At 48.0% G+C, this 14,510-nt stretch overlaps 1 protein-coding gene across 5 annotated transcripts in view; it reads left to right on the top strand.

The window, feature by feature from the left end:
* Positions 1-10,386, top strand: part of INSR (insulin receptor) — a 139,711-nt gene extending 129,325 nt beyond the window's left edge. For all 5 annotated transcript variants that reach the window (XM_053219932.1, XM_027050116.2, XM_027050114.2 and 2 more), the window contains 5 exons: positions 597-707; positions 799-958; positions 2,495-2,624; positions 2,974-3,108; positions 5,451-10,386. In XM_053219932.1, coding sequence (XP_053075907.1) covers positions 597-707; positions 799-958; positions 2,495-2,624; positions 2,974-3,108; positions 5,451-5,805 — 891 coding nt within the window. In that variant the 3' untranslated portion in view covers positions 5,806-10,386. The remainder of the gene's footprint in view (positions 1-596; positions 708-798; positions 959-2,494; positions 2,625-2,973; positions 3,109-5,450) is intronic.
* The last annotated feature ends 4,124 nt before the right edge of the window (positions 10,387-14,510 follow it).

The raw sequence follows: 14,510 nt of genomic DNA, 5'->3' as shown, positions 1-14,510 counted from the left end.
GAGCCTAGTGCTAAGGGGACCGGCTGTGTGCTAAGCCTCATCTCTCGTCTCTTTGATGCATCGGATTCCCGCCCTGATGGAGCTTCCTGTACAGCCGCGGAGGCAGACCCTAAAACCGATAAGTTCCTTAGGGAAGACATTGGGGGCTGATGCTATGGCAGAATGGAACAAGAGAGCAGAGTCAGGGGGCTGGGAATTCAGGACTGGGAAAAGGTGTATTTGCGCCAAGACTTAAGGATGGAGGGACTGAGCCATGTGGACCTGTTAGGGCACAGAGAGCCAGGCAGAGGGAACAGCAGGTGCAAAGGCTTCGAGGTGGGAACGTGCCTTATGTGCTCAGAGACACCGAGGAGATATCCAAGTGTCTGTCTCAGCTGTTGCTGTCTGTAGGCATGTCTGTCTGCTCCCCCACCCACCAGACCCTGAGTCCCGAATTCTCCCTCCTTCCTCCGACTCCCCTGTCCCAGCAAGGCATTGACCCTGGCGTTTGAGCCAGACAGACCAGGGCTCACCACAGAGGGTGCTGTGTGTCACCTTGATGAGTGGACACCTTCCCCCAGACCCTCACCCTACCACGTGCTGCACTTGCTCCACAGGTCCGCCTCCTGGGGGTGGTGTCCAAAGGCCAGCCGACGCTGGTCGTGATGGAGCTGATGGTTCACGGAGACCTGAAGAGCTACCTCCGCTCCCTGCGGCCGGAGGCTGAGGTGAGCTGCCTCTGGGGACCCGGCAGGGCATCCGCTCCCGGCCGCAGGAGCCCACGTTGCTGAACACACGACCCCCTGTTTCGATTCTCAGAATAACCCTGGCCGCCCTCCCCCTACTCTGCAAGAGATGATTCAGATGGCGGCGGAGATCGCCGACGGGATGGCGTACCTGAATGCCAAGAAGTTTGTGCACCGGGATCTCGCAGCCCGAAATTGCATGGTGGCCCACGACTTCACCGTCAAAATTGGAGGTTTGTCCGGCTTTCTGCTTTGAGACACAGGGCCCAGGCCCAGTTTGATTTTTGGAAGGAGTTGTCTAGACCGAGCAGTTCGGTCTTTTCCAATAGCGCAAAGAGGGCTTGAACCTCAGACTGTGATGGAACCACATTTGCTCGTGAACTCGCTCATTTACGGCTCTGGATCACATTCGTGTTCCCTGTTGGCGGAAGCCACTGCACTAGGAGCCGAGAGGTGTGATGGTGGGTAAGTCACCACGGGTTTTCTGCCCTCGGCATGCAGTCTTTACCCGCGCCAGTAGCCGCCAGCCACCTGTGGCCATCTACGTTTAAATTACATGGCGTAGAATTAAAAATGTATTCCTGTGGCTGCCGCTGGCCACATTTCAGGTGATCAGTAGCCCCCTTGAGCCTGGTGGCTGCGAGTATTGGGCAGTGTGAACATAGACCGTGTTCATCACCACAGAAAGTTCTACTGGATGGGGCCATTCAAGCTGAACCGTAAGAGAATGCTTATATAAACAAGATAATGAAGCCTAAAGAAATAAAGAGCTCCGTGATAGTGAGGAGAGGCCTCTCTCTCTGTAGGGAGGCAGCGTTTCAGCCAAAACTTGCAGGATGAACTGACCTGAGTGACAGCACGCCAGGGGGAGTTATGGCAAATGTGAGGCCAGGAGGCCAGAAGGATGGCTGATGTGATAGGAATAAAAGGAATGTAGAGGGGAGTAGAGCAGCGTGAGATGTGAGGTGAGGGAGAGAGGCAGGAGCCAGACCTGGGGAGGGAGGCTAGAAGGCAAGAAGTAACACGAGTCTACTTACGACCCCCAAAGACGTTATCTTATATCAGCAAGGGAAGCCGGAAGTGATGTCATTCTGCTTATAGTCCCGAAAGACCTCGTCTCCCATTAGCCACGGAAAGCAAGGAACAGCACGATCCTCCTTATGTAGCTTTTCTTGGGCAGTGAGCTGCCAGGGTCCAGATGGAGGGAAGGTCCTGCAGGGGAGAGGTGGCCGTGGGCCTGGGTGGGGCCGGTGTGATGGAGAAGAATAGCTTGACTAGAGGGGAATGTGGGAGGAGAGTGGGCAGGTCTTAGATGTGTCTTAGATGCGGGTGTAAGGAAAGGGGGTGGGTCAAAAGAGGACCTGACCCTGGGTTTTGAGCTGGGCACTGGGTAGCAGTGGAGCCACATCTAGCGGAGAATAGAAGGTTGGCTGCAGAGACTCAAAGCTTTGGTTTGGGAAGCCTGCAAGGTCGTGGGTGGGAAGGAAGTGTTGCTAGAAACAGGATTCCCAGGCTGCGGGCCGGAACATTGCTTCCTTACCACTTGGTGCTTCCGTTTCCTTCCCTTTACATGGCGGTCCATCCTTTCCCTCCACATCCCCCTAAGTACCCTCAGAATCCATTCTCGGTGGATTTGGCCGCCACGCAGGTGAGCCCACACCTGGGGCAGGTGAGCCATCTGCGGGCTCTTCGAGGCGTGGGGCCCTGAGGATGGAGACACCTGGGCTGCAGGCTGAAAGTTAAGACGATGTTGAACCATTTGTTGTCAGACTTCGGAATGACCAGAGACATCTATGAAACGGATTACTACCGGAAAGGAGGCAAGGGTCTGCTCCCCGTGCGGTGGATGGCACCGGAATCCCTGAAGGACGGGGTCTTCACCACTTCTTCTGACATGTGGTGAGTCGTGCACGCACGGATCGGCAGACAGAACGCTGGGCCCGAATCCCGGGTCGTTCCCTGTGTGTGACCAGCAACCGGGGGCCAGTTAAAGCCTGCCTTCCTCGTAGCCTCGTAATCAAGAAAACGAAGGGGATGTCATGTCTGAGGACGCTTGCACAGCTACCTGTGTTCCGACTGAGACTAATGTAGACGTTTCTGGATGCAGGATGAATTGTTGAATGAACTGGCCAACCACATTCTAGTAGACGAAGAAGGGGTGTGTGTGTGTGTGTGTGTGTGTGTGTGTGTGTGTGTGTGTGTGTGTTTTAATGGCTTCTTTGTTACTACGTTCAACTGTCATTGGCAGGTCCTTTGGTGTGGTCCTTTGGGAAATCACCAGCTTGGCGGAACAACCTTACCAAGGCCTGTCTAATGAACAGGTGTTGAAATTTGTCATGGACGGAGGATATTTGGACCAACCTGACAACTGTCCGGAGAGAGTGTAAGTGTGCAGCGTCCGGGCTCTTCCTTAAAAAGGCATTAGTGCCCTTTGGTTCGCTGTCATATGTCTACACAGGCGGTTGTGTTGCACACTGTGTCTGGGCACGGGCACTTTTTTGCACGTTGTATCTACATATGTGCTCGTGTTTGCATGTCACACCTTCACAGGTATGCTTTCTTGCGTATCATGTGTGTGGAAGGTTCTACAAGAAACCCCACCTCAGTGGTTACCACGGGAGAAGGAAACTGGGTGGCTGGGGTGGCGTATTTATGTTTAACTGTCTATTTATATACTTACTGGGTTGTCAGGAGATGAATACAATATTGCATGTCAATTACACCTCAATAGAATGGGGAAAAAAACAAATCCTAAGTATAAACATTAAAATTATTTTGGGGTCCAGGGATATGTGTTATGTATCTCCCCAATACTCCCCAGTTTTTGTTTTACATTTTTTTGCTGAAAAGAAATAGTAAATGTTTGTTAGGGGACCAAATGGACAATATACATGCACAAGCCATTTAAACACTTGCAAACTTGTCCTTCCTCACTTAGAGTCCAAGAAACATAAAGTAAAATGAAATACCGTCTTCCTAAGTTAGCAAAAAAAGGAAGGAAGAAAGGAGGAAAGAAAGAGGTTTTGTTTTTTTTTTTAAGTTAATTTATTTATTTTGAGAGAGAGAACCAGTGGGGGGAGGGCAGAGAGAGAAGGGGACAGAGGATCCGAAGCAGGCTCTATGCTGACAGCAGAGAGCCCAGGGTGGGGCTCAAACTCACAAACTGTAAGATCATGACCCGAGCCGAAGTCGGACGCTTAACCGACTGAGGCACCCGGGTGCCCCTAAGAAAAGAGAGTTTTAATACTCAGTGCTGACAACAGTTTGGTGATAATCATTCTTACCCCCCTGTTGTTAACAGCTACTCAAAGCAATGTTTTTTAAAGTCTCAAAAAAAAATTGACATGATCTAAATACCCAACAATATGAGAATTGCCAAGTAAATTTATAAATTAAGATGATGTAGCCATTCAAATGAAATTTGCAAAATATTATTTTTCCAAAATAAAATATGTTGAGAATATTTCAACGTATTTTATGAAAATATTTTATAACTTGGTGAATAAGCCTACGTTAAATATCAAGGGTAAAAAGTATGTATTACGCTTCTAAATGTCTTCAGATAGAAAAATGAGGTTAGATCTGAAGGGAAGTTGTATGCAAGCTGTATTTTCTCTATGTTTTGGTGTTTTATTTCTACAATGAACATTTATTAAATATAAAGTGCTTTATTAGTGTTTCTTTGGAAAAAGTTTTCCCTCCTGAAGGGGGAAGGGCTATTTTGACACTTCATCCCCCGAAGAAAATGACGTTAATTTAGAAAACCCAGTTGCAAGGGACCTCATAGGAAAAAGAGTACGAAGCAGAGTTGTTCAGAAACTCTGAGCAAAGTATTTCGAGACGTTGCTTCATGAAAGTCCTTCACTAAGTCATGCCAGTAAGCAGCTGGCTGTAGTTCCAGGACCAGGGAAATCGAGTAGGCCCTAGGGTAGAGGTCCACAGACTCGCTACAAAGGGCCATATTGTAAATATTTTCAGCTTTGTGGGCTGTGTGGCCCTCTGTTGCAGCTACTCAACTCTGCGTATAGACTGAAGGCAGCCATCAACAGTACGTAAATGAACAGGTGTGGCTGTGTGCCAATAAAACTTTATTTACAAAAACACTTCAGGGGGCCACATTTATTCCGAGGGTGGAAATTTGCCAACCCCTGCCTTAGAAATTACAGCGGGGCGAGGAAGAGGTAAAATGGAAATCCCAGGCCCTCGGCACCTGCCCTGTGTGCTCTTGGCTGAGTCAGGTTGTAACCCCCGCTGCTACTGCCCTGGAGCGCGTGAGTGCTGGGCCTGCAGGATGGCTGCTTACGGCTGGTCCTCCTGATGCCCCAACAGGCCTCAAGCATCTAGATCCTGAGGGATCTCTGGCCCTAGAAAGATTGCCTACTGGCACAGGGAAGCCTTTCAAGCAGCCCCAGTAGAAATTAAAGTTTACAAAAACCAGGAATGTATAAAATGTATAAACCTTGTTCAACGTGTGGCTGTGTCAGAAGGGGCCCTTCTTGATCTGCCCTGGGAATGAGGCAGCCCCTTTGGCTGTCTTTCCAAAACCATTTTTTTTAGCATCGGTAGAAATGCTGTTTCTGTCTTGACTGTTGCCTGCGCTGGTGGCCACCGTCTGGTGCTGGTACTTGTCATCTGTGGGGGCGGCCCGCGGGGACAAGGGTGGGAGTGGGGATTGCATGGCTGGATCCCCCGGACTCCTTCCTGACACGTCCCTCTGTCCTGCAGCACCGACCTGATGCACATGTGCTGGCAGTTCAATCCCAAGATGCGGCCCACCTTCCTGGAGATCGTTGACCTGCTCAAGGACGACCTGCACCCCAGCTTTCCGGAAGTTTCCTTCTTCCACAGCGAGGAGAACAAGGCGCCTGAGAGTGAGGAGTTGGAAATGGAGTTTGAGGACATGGAGAGTGTCCCCCTGGATCGGGCCTCACACTCACAGAGGGAAGAGGCCGGGGGCCGGGATGGAGTGTCCTCGCTGGGCCTCAAGCGGAACTACGAGGACCACATCCCCTACACCCACATGAACGGGGGCAAGAAAAACGGACGGATTCTGACCCTGCCGAGGTCGAATCCTTCCTAACGGCGCCTGTTTTGGGGGAGGGGTTCTCCAAATCCCTCTGGTTCACTTTCCTCTGGTTTGAAGGCCTCCAGAAAACTCAGGATTCTCCTATGAATCTGCCACAGTGTCACACGGAGCTCAGAGATCATTGCTATCCATTGCTGTTCATTGATGACTTAAAACACATTTGTTTGATTGCCAAGTTGACGAGCTGTCAGAGAATTTAACTGTGACTCTAGAGGAGAAGGGGTTTCCTCGGCTGCTGTCCCTACAGGCAACTGCGGTTTTAAGCCAGAATGTTACTATTTTTTCAAGTAGATTGAAAGCAAGGACTTGTTTTTAAAAATCTTCTTCTTCTTCTTTTTTTTTTTTTTTTTTTTTTCTGGTGTCTGAGCTACAGTATAAAGCATAAAACTTGTTTGTGGAACAAAAGTTTGAAAGAAAGAAAGAAAAAAAAAACCCACCCTGTTCCAGTAGAATCTCAGACTTTACGGAGTGGGCTTCGGGAAGAGTCTTCTCATCCAGGCTGAAGGATTTTTTTTTTCTTCTTCTTCTTCTTCACAAAATCAGTTCCTCAAATTGACCAATAGCTACTGCTTTTATACTTTTGATAAGAATCTGCAGTCCCGGTGTGCGGTTCACGTGTGTCCACGTGCGTGCGTGTGTGTGTGTGTGTCCAGGCTAGATATGGCTGGTGTGCGTGTGTGTGTGTGTGCGCGCACGCGCACAGAGTATTCATGCCGCGTTGACGCTTTGGGGGGTCTGCTCTTCTCGAGCTCCTGATCCCTCCCATCTCCTTCCTTCTTATTTACTGGGAGACTGTGCCCTCCACAGATTTTTCTGCCCCAAGCCTAGTCTCAGGAGTCTTTTCTCCCTTAACTTTGGTGAAAAATGTTTTCCGGGAGCCAAGGGAGTAGTTTGGAGTGATAGTGGGTCTTTTCAAGACCAAACAAAGCTAGGACGTAAAAAAAGAAAAAGAAAAAAAAAAAAAGAACTAAGGTGATTAAGAGTTTTGAGAATATATTTGTAACATATTTAATTTTTGAAAAAATCTCCAGCATCAGCCTCATAAGTTATTAACTGTTTCCCGGGGGGGGGGGGGGCGGGGAGGGGAGGGCTTGTGGGTTGCTTGGTTGATCTGCCTGTGTGCAGAGGGGGAGCGAGGCACCAGTGGCTGATTTGCTTGGTCTTAAAGGCATCCATTTTTCTGGGAATAAAGCCACATTAGCTGCTAACCCTTTTGGACATCATGAGGCCATGGGTGTGGGTGATTGGGTTTGGTGGATGGCTTGGTTTCTGCTTGGGTAAGCTGGTAGGCGCCTGGAGCTGAGTCCTGCCTTCAGACACACTTGTGGCTCTTGGATCTTTTGGTTCCTTGTGTGTACCTCGCACGCTTCCTCAACTGGGTGTGCACATCCTATGATTACTGTGCAAACAACAAAATCAAATCCCAAAGTGCGACAGCCCAGATGGACTTTGAGAACACTAAGCAATATGAAGCGAGATGCACCTGTCGGTCACCTCCACCCTCAGGGCATCCAGCTGTCCTCAGAGTTGACCTCCCAGAAGCTGCTCTGCACCCAGTGACCTCAGCTGGGCCAGGTGTGGGGCCTGAGCAGAACTCTCAGGTGCTTATGATGTCGCAGTCCCCAAGAGAGTAGAGTCTGGAGGAGAAACCGCTAAGGATCGTCGCGCCACCAAGAACTTCCGAGTGGGCGTGAATTCAGTTTCTTCCCTTTGGGGAAAGAATCACAGCTGCTCAAATAAAGAACATGGTGAACTCATTACTTTGGTTCATCAAAATCGTCACCCACGGGTTATCCCTGAGAGCATTTGCTCATGAGTTTTCGATTGCTTCCTTCTCCTCTTCTCTTAAAAGTTGTGGGCTTAAGAACAGGATAGAGACAATGGCGACCTCTGAACCTTCTCAATTCTTGGTTAAGAACACAGGTAGACACAAATCCCAATTGCCTATTACTATCTTATTTATATGATTTGAGAAATCACAGCACATGAAATATTTCTGGGGAGCCTCAATGATTGGGTACAAGGAACAAGAGAACAGAAATTATTTTCGCCAAATTTATTTTGTACATATAAGAGGGTCTGTACGTAAATTAAAAATACATAGATCTAGGTATTTTGTTCTTTTCATAGTAAATTTGTAGTGGCCGTATATGACACTAGCAACAATTTTCACATTTTTCTAATTCAGAAAGGTTTTCTTATATTAGGGGGAAATTATTTATTTTAATATATAAAAATCACTGTAAAAATCACTTTCGTAAAAAATGGAGAGCATGTAAATTTTTATCAACGAGAAATAAACAGGTGAATGTGGGGTGATGATTTTTTTTTTTTTTTCCAGCACAGTCTACCTCAGTGTATCATTAAGATGTGGTTCAATAATGGACATCTTTGAGACTTCAGAATTCTGCCTGGATCCAATCTGAATCAGGGAAAATCTGTATCAGCTGATTCCAAATGCCAGGGACCAGTAAGAATTTTGAGGGAGGGAGTTGGGATAAAGTGTGGCTTTCGTGTGAGCATAGATCCTTTTTCTGGCTGATAATAGTCTTCTCTGAGTTCAATCTTCCCCACCCCCACTCTTCTTGATCCTGCATCCATTGGCACCATGCTTCCAAATGTGAACTGAAATTTCAGGTCATCATGACGTATCTGATGTGTGGGGTGCCCAGGCCTGAGCTAGCTTCCTTTGGTGAGGAGAGAATACTCCGTCTCCTGCTGGGGCGAAGATAGGTTTTGGTGAAAGCTAGCATCCCCGCTGCCCTACTGCATCCCCCTGCAGTGAGCACCGAGGTGCCCGGGACTCCCCATGGCTTCTTCCTACTCCTTTTAAGCTGAGATGCTTTGGGGGAGTGGAACAAATTGCACTGTGGGCACCTCACACAGAAATACCCAATGCAGCGTCTCTATCCTCCAAGTGGAAAAGGAGACTGTAGAGAAATTCCAATCCCAAATCTACCAGCATGCTGAGTATATTTTTTAGCCACAGAACCTTGGACCCCTGTGTGAGAATGCTGGGCTCACCTGCACAAATGGGATATCGCCTATTTCTTTTAGTTTGTCTCTGCCACTGCAGTGAGAAGAGAAAGCAGCCATTGGGTCATCAACCTTTTTCATCACACAGTGTTGTGTCTAACAACAACTTTGGTCCTAGAAAGTCATGATTGACCTGGCAGTGTTGTAGTGATGGGCTCTAAAAAGAGCAACAAAGCCGGCTTAGATGGGTACTTTCTGTTGTTTGTTTTTAAAGATGTCTCATTATTATTAAAATCCTTTTCATTAATGTGGCATAATCAACAGAGTAGTTTCTTCTTCCGGGAGGAGAATAGCAAGCACATTACTTTCTCCCGGGACCAGTGATGTCAAGCACACGTCTGGAAACGTTTGTATTCTGGGAGCTGTCCTTGGTGCTTTCCTGTAATGTCAAGCTCGTAGGGAGGAACGCTGCTGGTTCTCGTGGAGAGATATTGAGCACAACAGAGAAAATGTGGGAATTGATGCAAGGGTCTGCACATACAATCCTGTGATCATTGGAGACTGCTGCCAATTGATGGACAAATCTTCCACTATCTCCCACCAGAGCAGACAATCTGCCATAAAATGTGCTGGTTGGGTTGGGAGGTGTTAATTCGTAGCTGTCGTAACAGTGGGCAGTGGGCAGGAATGCTATCAAAGCATGGCCCATGCCAGCCATCTGAGTAGCTCGTGGATGTGCTGTAGGTCCAGTGACAATCATTTTTCGACTTCATGGTGGGTGGGAATTTGGGGTTAAATGTCTTCTGGATGCCACTTGGTGAGTCCTTGACACCTCGGGCTCTTCAGAAATTACGGTTTTGTTCGATGGGGGGAACAGGGAAATGCTGATTGTGTATGAATGGTGCACATAGAATGGTGTCCCTTCAGAAAACCTTCCAGAAGGTTGTTTAGACTATTGATTTATACCAGAGGTGAGGTTGAAATGGAAAGAACAAATGCTGATTTGTTCTTTCAAACACGTGAAAGAATGTCGTGGACTTTCAGGGGCTACAACTGAAGGTGAATGTTTCCTGAGGGGTCCCCCAGAAGCAGAGGGAAACGTTGACTTTGTGAGCTCACTGTCACCTCATACCAGTCAGGGTCGAGAACCAACCTCCAGCCAAAGTCTTATTCGGGTGTGGACCCTAAAAGTCCTTGTTAAAAACCAGATCATGAATCTGAGGCTCTTTGTCCCCTTTGGGAAGGAAGGAACAACATCCAAGACAAGTGTGCGTCTATGTACACATTCAGGAATGGCTTGTTTAGTCTTTCTGCTTTTTGTGCCTCGGGGGGTCCTGGCCCTGCGTGTCAGCCGCAGACACTTTCCATCCGCTGTCAGCTGCACAGGATCAAATGTGCCTCAGCTTATGGGGAAAACAACTCAGAAACACAAAACCCACCAAAAGCTCAATTATTATTTTTTCGATGTTTTCCTACAAGAGCCAAGTGGCGCCATGTACAGAATATGCCTTTTTCTTTGAATATTGAAATTGCTCTGCATGTAAAATATGGGATAATTACCTGTTTATATGAAAATTCTGAATAAATTATCGGAGAATATTCTTGTTTTGTGTGGTGTTCGAGCAAGGACCTGTGAACTGTGTGGGCTCGTGGCTGTGGGGTGGGCTGTGTTAAGAGAACTCTGGAAATCACGGGTATCTGTTTTCAGAGGGAACAAACCTTCATTGTTTCTTCAGAACAATGAAGCGGGAGGTTAAATATTGTTACAATCAGGGCTGATCTGCTGGTACATACCTGTATGATTGAACTGGTGGTTTAAATATTGAACTATTTCCAAAACGGTTGGTAACTGCTATCCTAAAGATCCTCAGACCTTCCCATGATACAAGCACTAAGGGGTTCACTCCAGGGATACCAGGGGACCTCCGGGGTCTTGCTGTATTTCACCATGTATATATTGAACACTTTTAATGTCATCTGACAGGATGGAAGTGCCCCAGGATGGGTGGTCAGTGGGGGACCGCAGATTGAAAGAGGATTTTGAACAGCCTTGCATGAGCTACACACGGAGCGTAGTGGGTAAGGAGACAGACTCCCTGCCTTCAGCTCCGTATGTGACTTTGAGTGAGTCACATGACTTCACGTTAGTTGCTGCTTGTAACAAATATCCTAAAAACTTTGTAGCTTGAAACAGCAAACACTTACTTCTCACAGTTCTGTGTGTTGGCCAAGTGGGTCCTCTGGTCACAGCCTGACTCCATCCATCCATGCATCCATCCATCCATCCATCTGTCCATGAAGTCATCTTTCTGCCTTTCCTTCCTTCCTTCTATCCATTCAACCACCCGTTTGTACACCCATCTGTTTATCCATCCACCTGTTTGTCCATTCAGCCGTCTATCTATCCATCTGTCCATCCATCTGTCCACCCATGCAAGACTTCCAGGCTTCGGTGAGAACCTAGCAAAGCTGAGGAAAAGCACATCTTTGGGTGGGCTTTCTAGGCCACAATCTTGCAACCAGAGAAGGAGCTCCAGCTGGGCTCTGGTTTGGACTGGGGATGTGAGTGGTTGAAATGCTCAGGGTTCGGGGCCAGGAAACCCTGATTCCTGCCCCAAGTGTGTGCCATATGACCAAAGATTGAGCCAGTGGCCACCAGCATAGTGAGAGGAAGGAAGCACATGAAAGCTTTGGTATCTCCAAAGTACTCCACATAAAAGGGAAGTGATACTCTTAACAAGGCTGGCATGGTTCGCAGGTGGTCTAGACGATGTATGATGAGGTCCACGTTTTCTAGCTGTTGGTCTCTAACCTCCTTAGGTGCTCCCGACCCATCTCCTGGGGCATGGTTTCAACCCCGAAGCTGACTGTGCAGCTTGAGATTGTGCCCTCAAGGTGACTCACCCAGAGTCTTACACCCCAATCGCCTCTAGAAGCCCTTGTTGTGACCAGAACTACATTAGATCCACGGGGGTAGATGTAGTGCATGCTGTGATGAATACACTGCTGTGGTCGCTGTAGTGGGTCCATTGTAGTTGATGGGGGCATTGTCTTCTGGGGGCTCACAACTGAGCCCCTCTGCCAGCACTTTCCTAGGCTTTGGGGACCTGCTTTGCCCACAGTTAGGCTCCCTCGCTCGGGGTAGCCACATCTAACGACTGTTGTATGTGGGGACACCAAGGCCTGGCCCCTGTGCCTGGATGCATGTTATAGGTTTGATTGTGTCCCCCACGCCCCATCCAAAAAAGAGATGTTCAAATCCTAACTGCCAGTACCTCAGAATGTGACTTTATTTGGACATAGGGTCACTGTAGATGTAACTAGTTACATCTGTAACTAGTAGGGCGGGGCCCCAATCCGATATGACTGGTGTCCTTATGAAAGGTCTCCCTGGACACAGATGCACAGGGAGAACGCCATGTGACGATAAAGGCAGAAACTGGGACAACACATCTTCAAGCCAGGGAACACCAGAGATTGCCAGTGAACCATCGGAACCTAGGAGACAAGCAAGGGACAGATTCTCCCTCACAACCTCAGGAGGAACCAGCCTGGCTGACATCTTGGTCTTGTACTTCCAGCCCCCCCAGAACTGTGGGAGGATGCATTTCTGTGCAGCCCCCTGGTCCGTGGTACTTTGGTACAGCAGCCCTAGCGAAGTGGTACAAGGTGGGACAGCTCTGAGACGCCACCACGGTTAGAGTGCTCCCCGTTGGATGGGGTAAGGTGTCAGTGGCAGCTGCATCGCAGTATAATTTTTCCCTTTGCTCAGACCCACTCCCCTCCCTTACAGATACTGATCCCACGTTATCCCGGATAAAACTCCCCATGTGAACCTTTATCTCTGTTGCTGTGTGACAAGCTCTCCCATACAAAGTGGCTTAAAACAACAATCCGCTATTCTTTCTCGCCATTCCATGAGCCAGGCCAGCAGCGCGTGTTGAAATCCACGCCTTGGGTCAGCCGATGGCTTGCCTGGGCTGAATTATTCGAGACGGTTTCACTCATCTCTGTGATGGTGGCAGGCTAAAAGATTTCAAAGTCTTTTTCTCAAGGAACCCCCATCTGCCACAACCAGAGATGTTAGGACCTCAGGGAGACTCATTGGCAGCTTTAGAAAATGAATCAGAGAGGGACAGTGAACTCCCAAAGCTCACACAGCAATGGTTCTTTCTTCCCCTGTGCTCTGGTTGGTGGACCTACAGGTTCATCGGGCTTTCCAGCATTAAGGAGGAATAAAAGAGTTGTCCTTGTGAGGTTTCTGAGCACAGTCCCTCCATGGCTGCCCTGAAAAATACGGAGCAGCAACCCACAGAGGAAGAAGGCAAAGCTCCCAGGGTTAAGGGTAGTACGGAGATGCTAACAGGTTCACAACAAGGCTTCAAAGTTAGGGGTTTGTGAATTTTCCAGTTGTTAGCCAGGCCATCTGGGACAACTCATCAGGCCTCCCTAAGCCTCAGTTTCCTCATTTTTAGAAAAAGATAATCACAGAACCTCTACTGTGGAGTCATTCTGAGATTAAATTGGGTAAGATCGAAAAGGTAGTAAGCACTGAGCCCAGCATGTGGTATAAGCTTAATACAGATTAGTAGCTTTACTTGTTTTTTTTTATTATTATAAATATGCATTTTCACCCCCCACCCCCACCCCCAGGGAATGCCGTGGTGCGTGGGGTCGTTTCGAGGACCTTACATGGCAGAATGCTCAGGACAACCTTGTGTTTCACAGATGTGGCACCTGAGTTTCAGGGAGTTGAAGGAGCATCACTGATCTTCCTTTCTGTCCTGTTGTGTCAGAGAAAACTGGTGGACACACTTTAGGGTGACCCCCCCCCCAATAATTCCCATTTCATGGTGTCCACCACTTTGTAGGATCCCCTCGCCCTGAGGATGGGCAGCATACGTGACTTGTTTCTAACTCGTTGACCATGGAGAAGATGATGGAATGTCAAGACCATGTTTACGGAATTTTATAGAATTTATAGTAGCAGGTTGGCGTGAGAGATTTTACCGGAGGCGTCCAAGAGCAAACCATTCTATTGTGAGCTACGAAAGGGGCCACTTGAAGGGAACTGTGGCTGCCCCTAGGGTCTGAGGGTGGCCTCCAGCCAAGGCCAGGATAAAGCTGGTGTCGTGAGTCCTACAACCACAGGAAATTGACTTTGCCGACAACCTGGATGAACACAGAGGCATATCCTTCTCCAGGTGAGAACGTGGGCCGGAAGACGCCTTGACTGCAGTCCTGAGAGACTCCGAGACCCAGCTAAATGACGTCCAGACTCCCGGCGCACAGAAAGTGTGAGATAATAAATGAATGTGCTTTTAAGGTGTTAAATTTATTGCACAGCAAAAGAAAACTGATAAAATAGCATAGTGACCCGATCTGAGGTATTGGGCAGGTGAAGAGTCCTGTGTAGCACAGAGAGTGTCTTTAAGTGTTAGCTAACACGCGTCGCCGGCATTGACATCATCACCATGCTCGTGCTCCTGGTGGAAGGCAACCTTGTGGATCTATATCTGTATCTATATCATCTATATCTGTATTTATTTCTATGTATCTCCTAGTTTTTCTTTTCTTTTTGAAACTGAGGTACATATAACACATAACATTATGTTAGTTTCAGGTATACAACCTATTCTGACATTTGTATGTATTCAAAAATTGTCTCCGAGAGGAGTGTAGTTAATTAACGTCCATCACTATACACAGTTACATTTCTTCTC

The sequence above is a fragment of the Acinonyx jubatus genome, chromosome A2 (genome assembly GCF_027475565.1).
Source record: "Acinonyx jubatus isolate Ajub_Pintada_27869175 chromosome A2, VMU_Ajub_asm_v1.0, whole genome shotgun sequence".
Taxonomy (NCBI): Eukaryota; Metazoa; Chordata; class Mammalia; order Carnivora; family Felidae; genus Acinonyx; species Acinonyx jubatus.
Note: the sequence above shows the minus strand (reverse complement) of the source record. Positions and strands in the feature narration are given on the sequence as shown.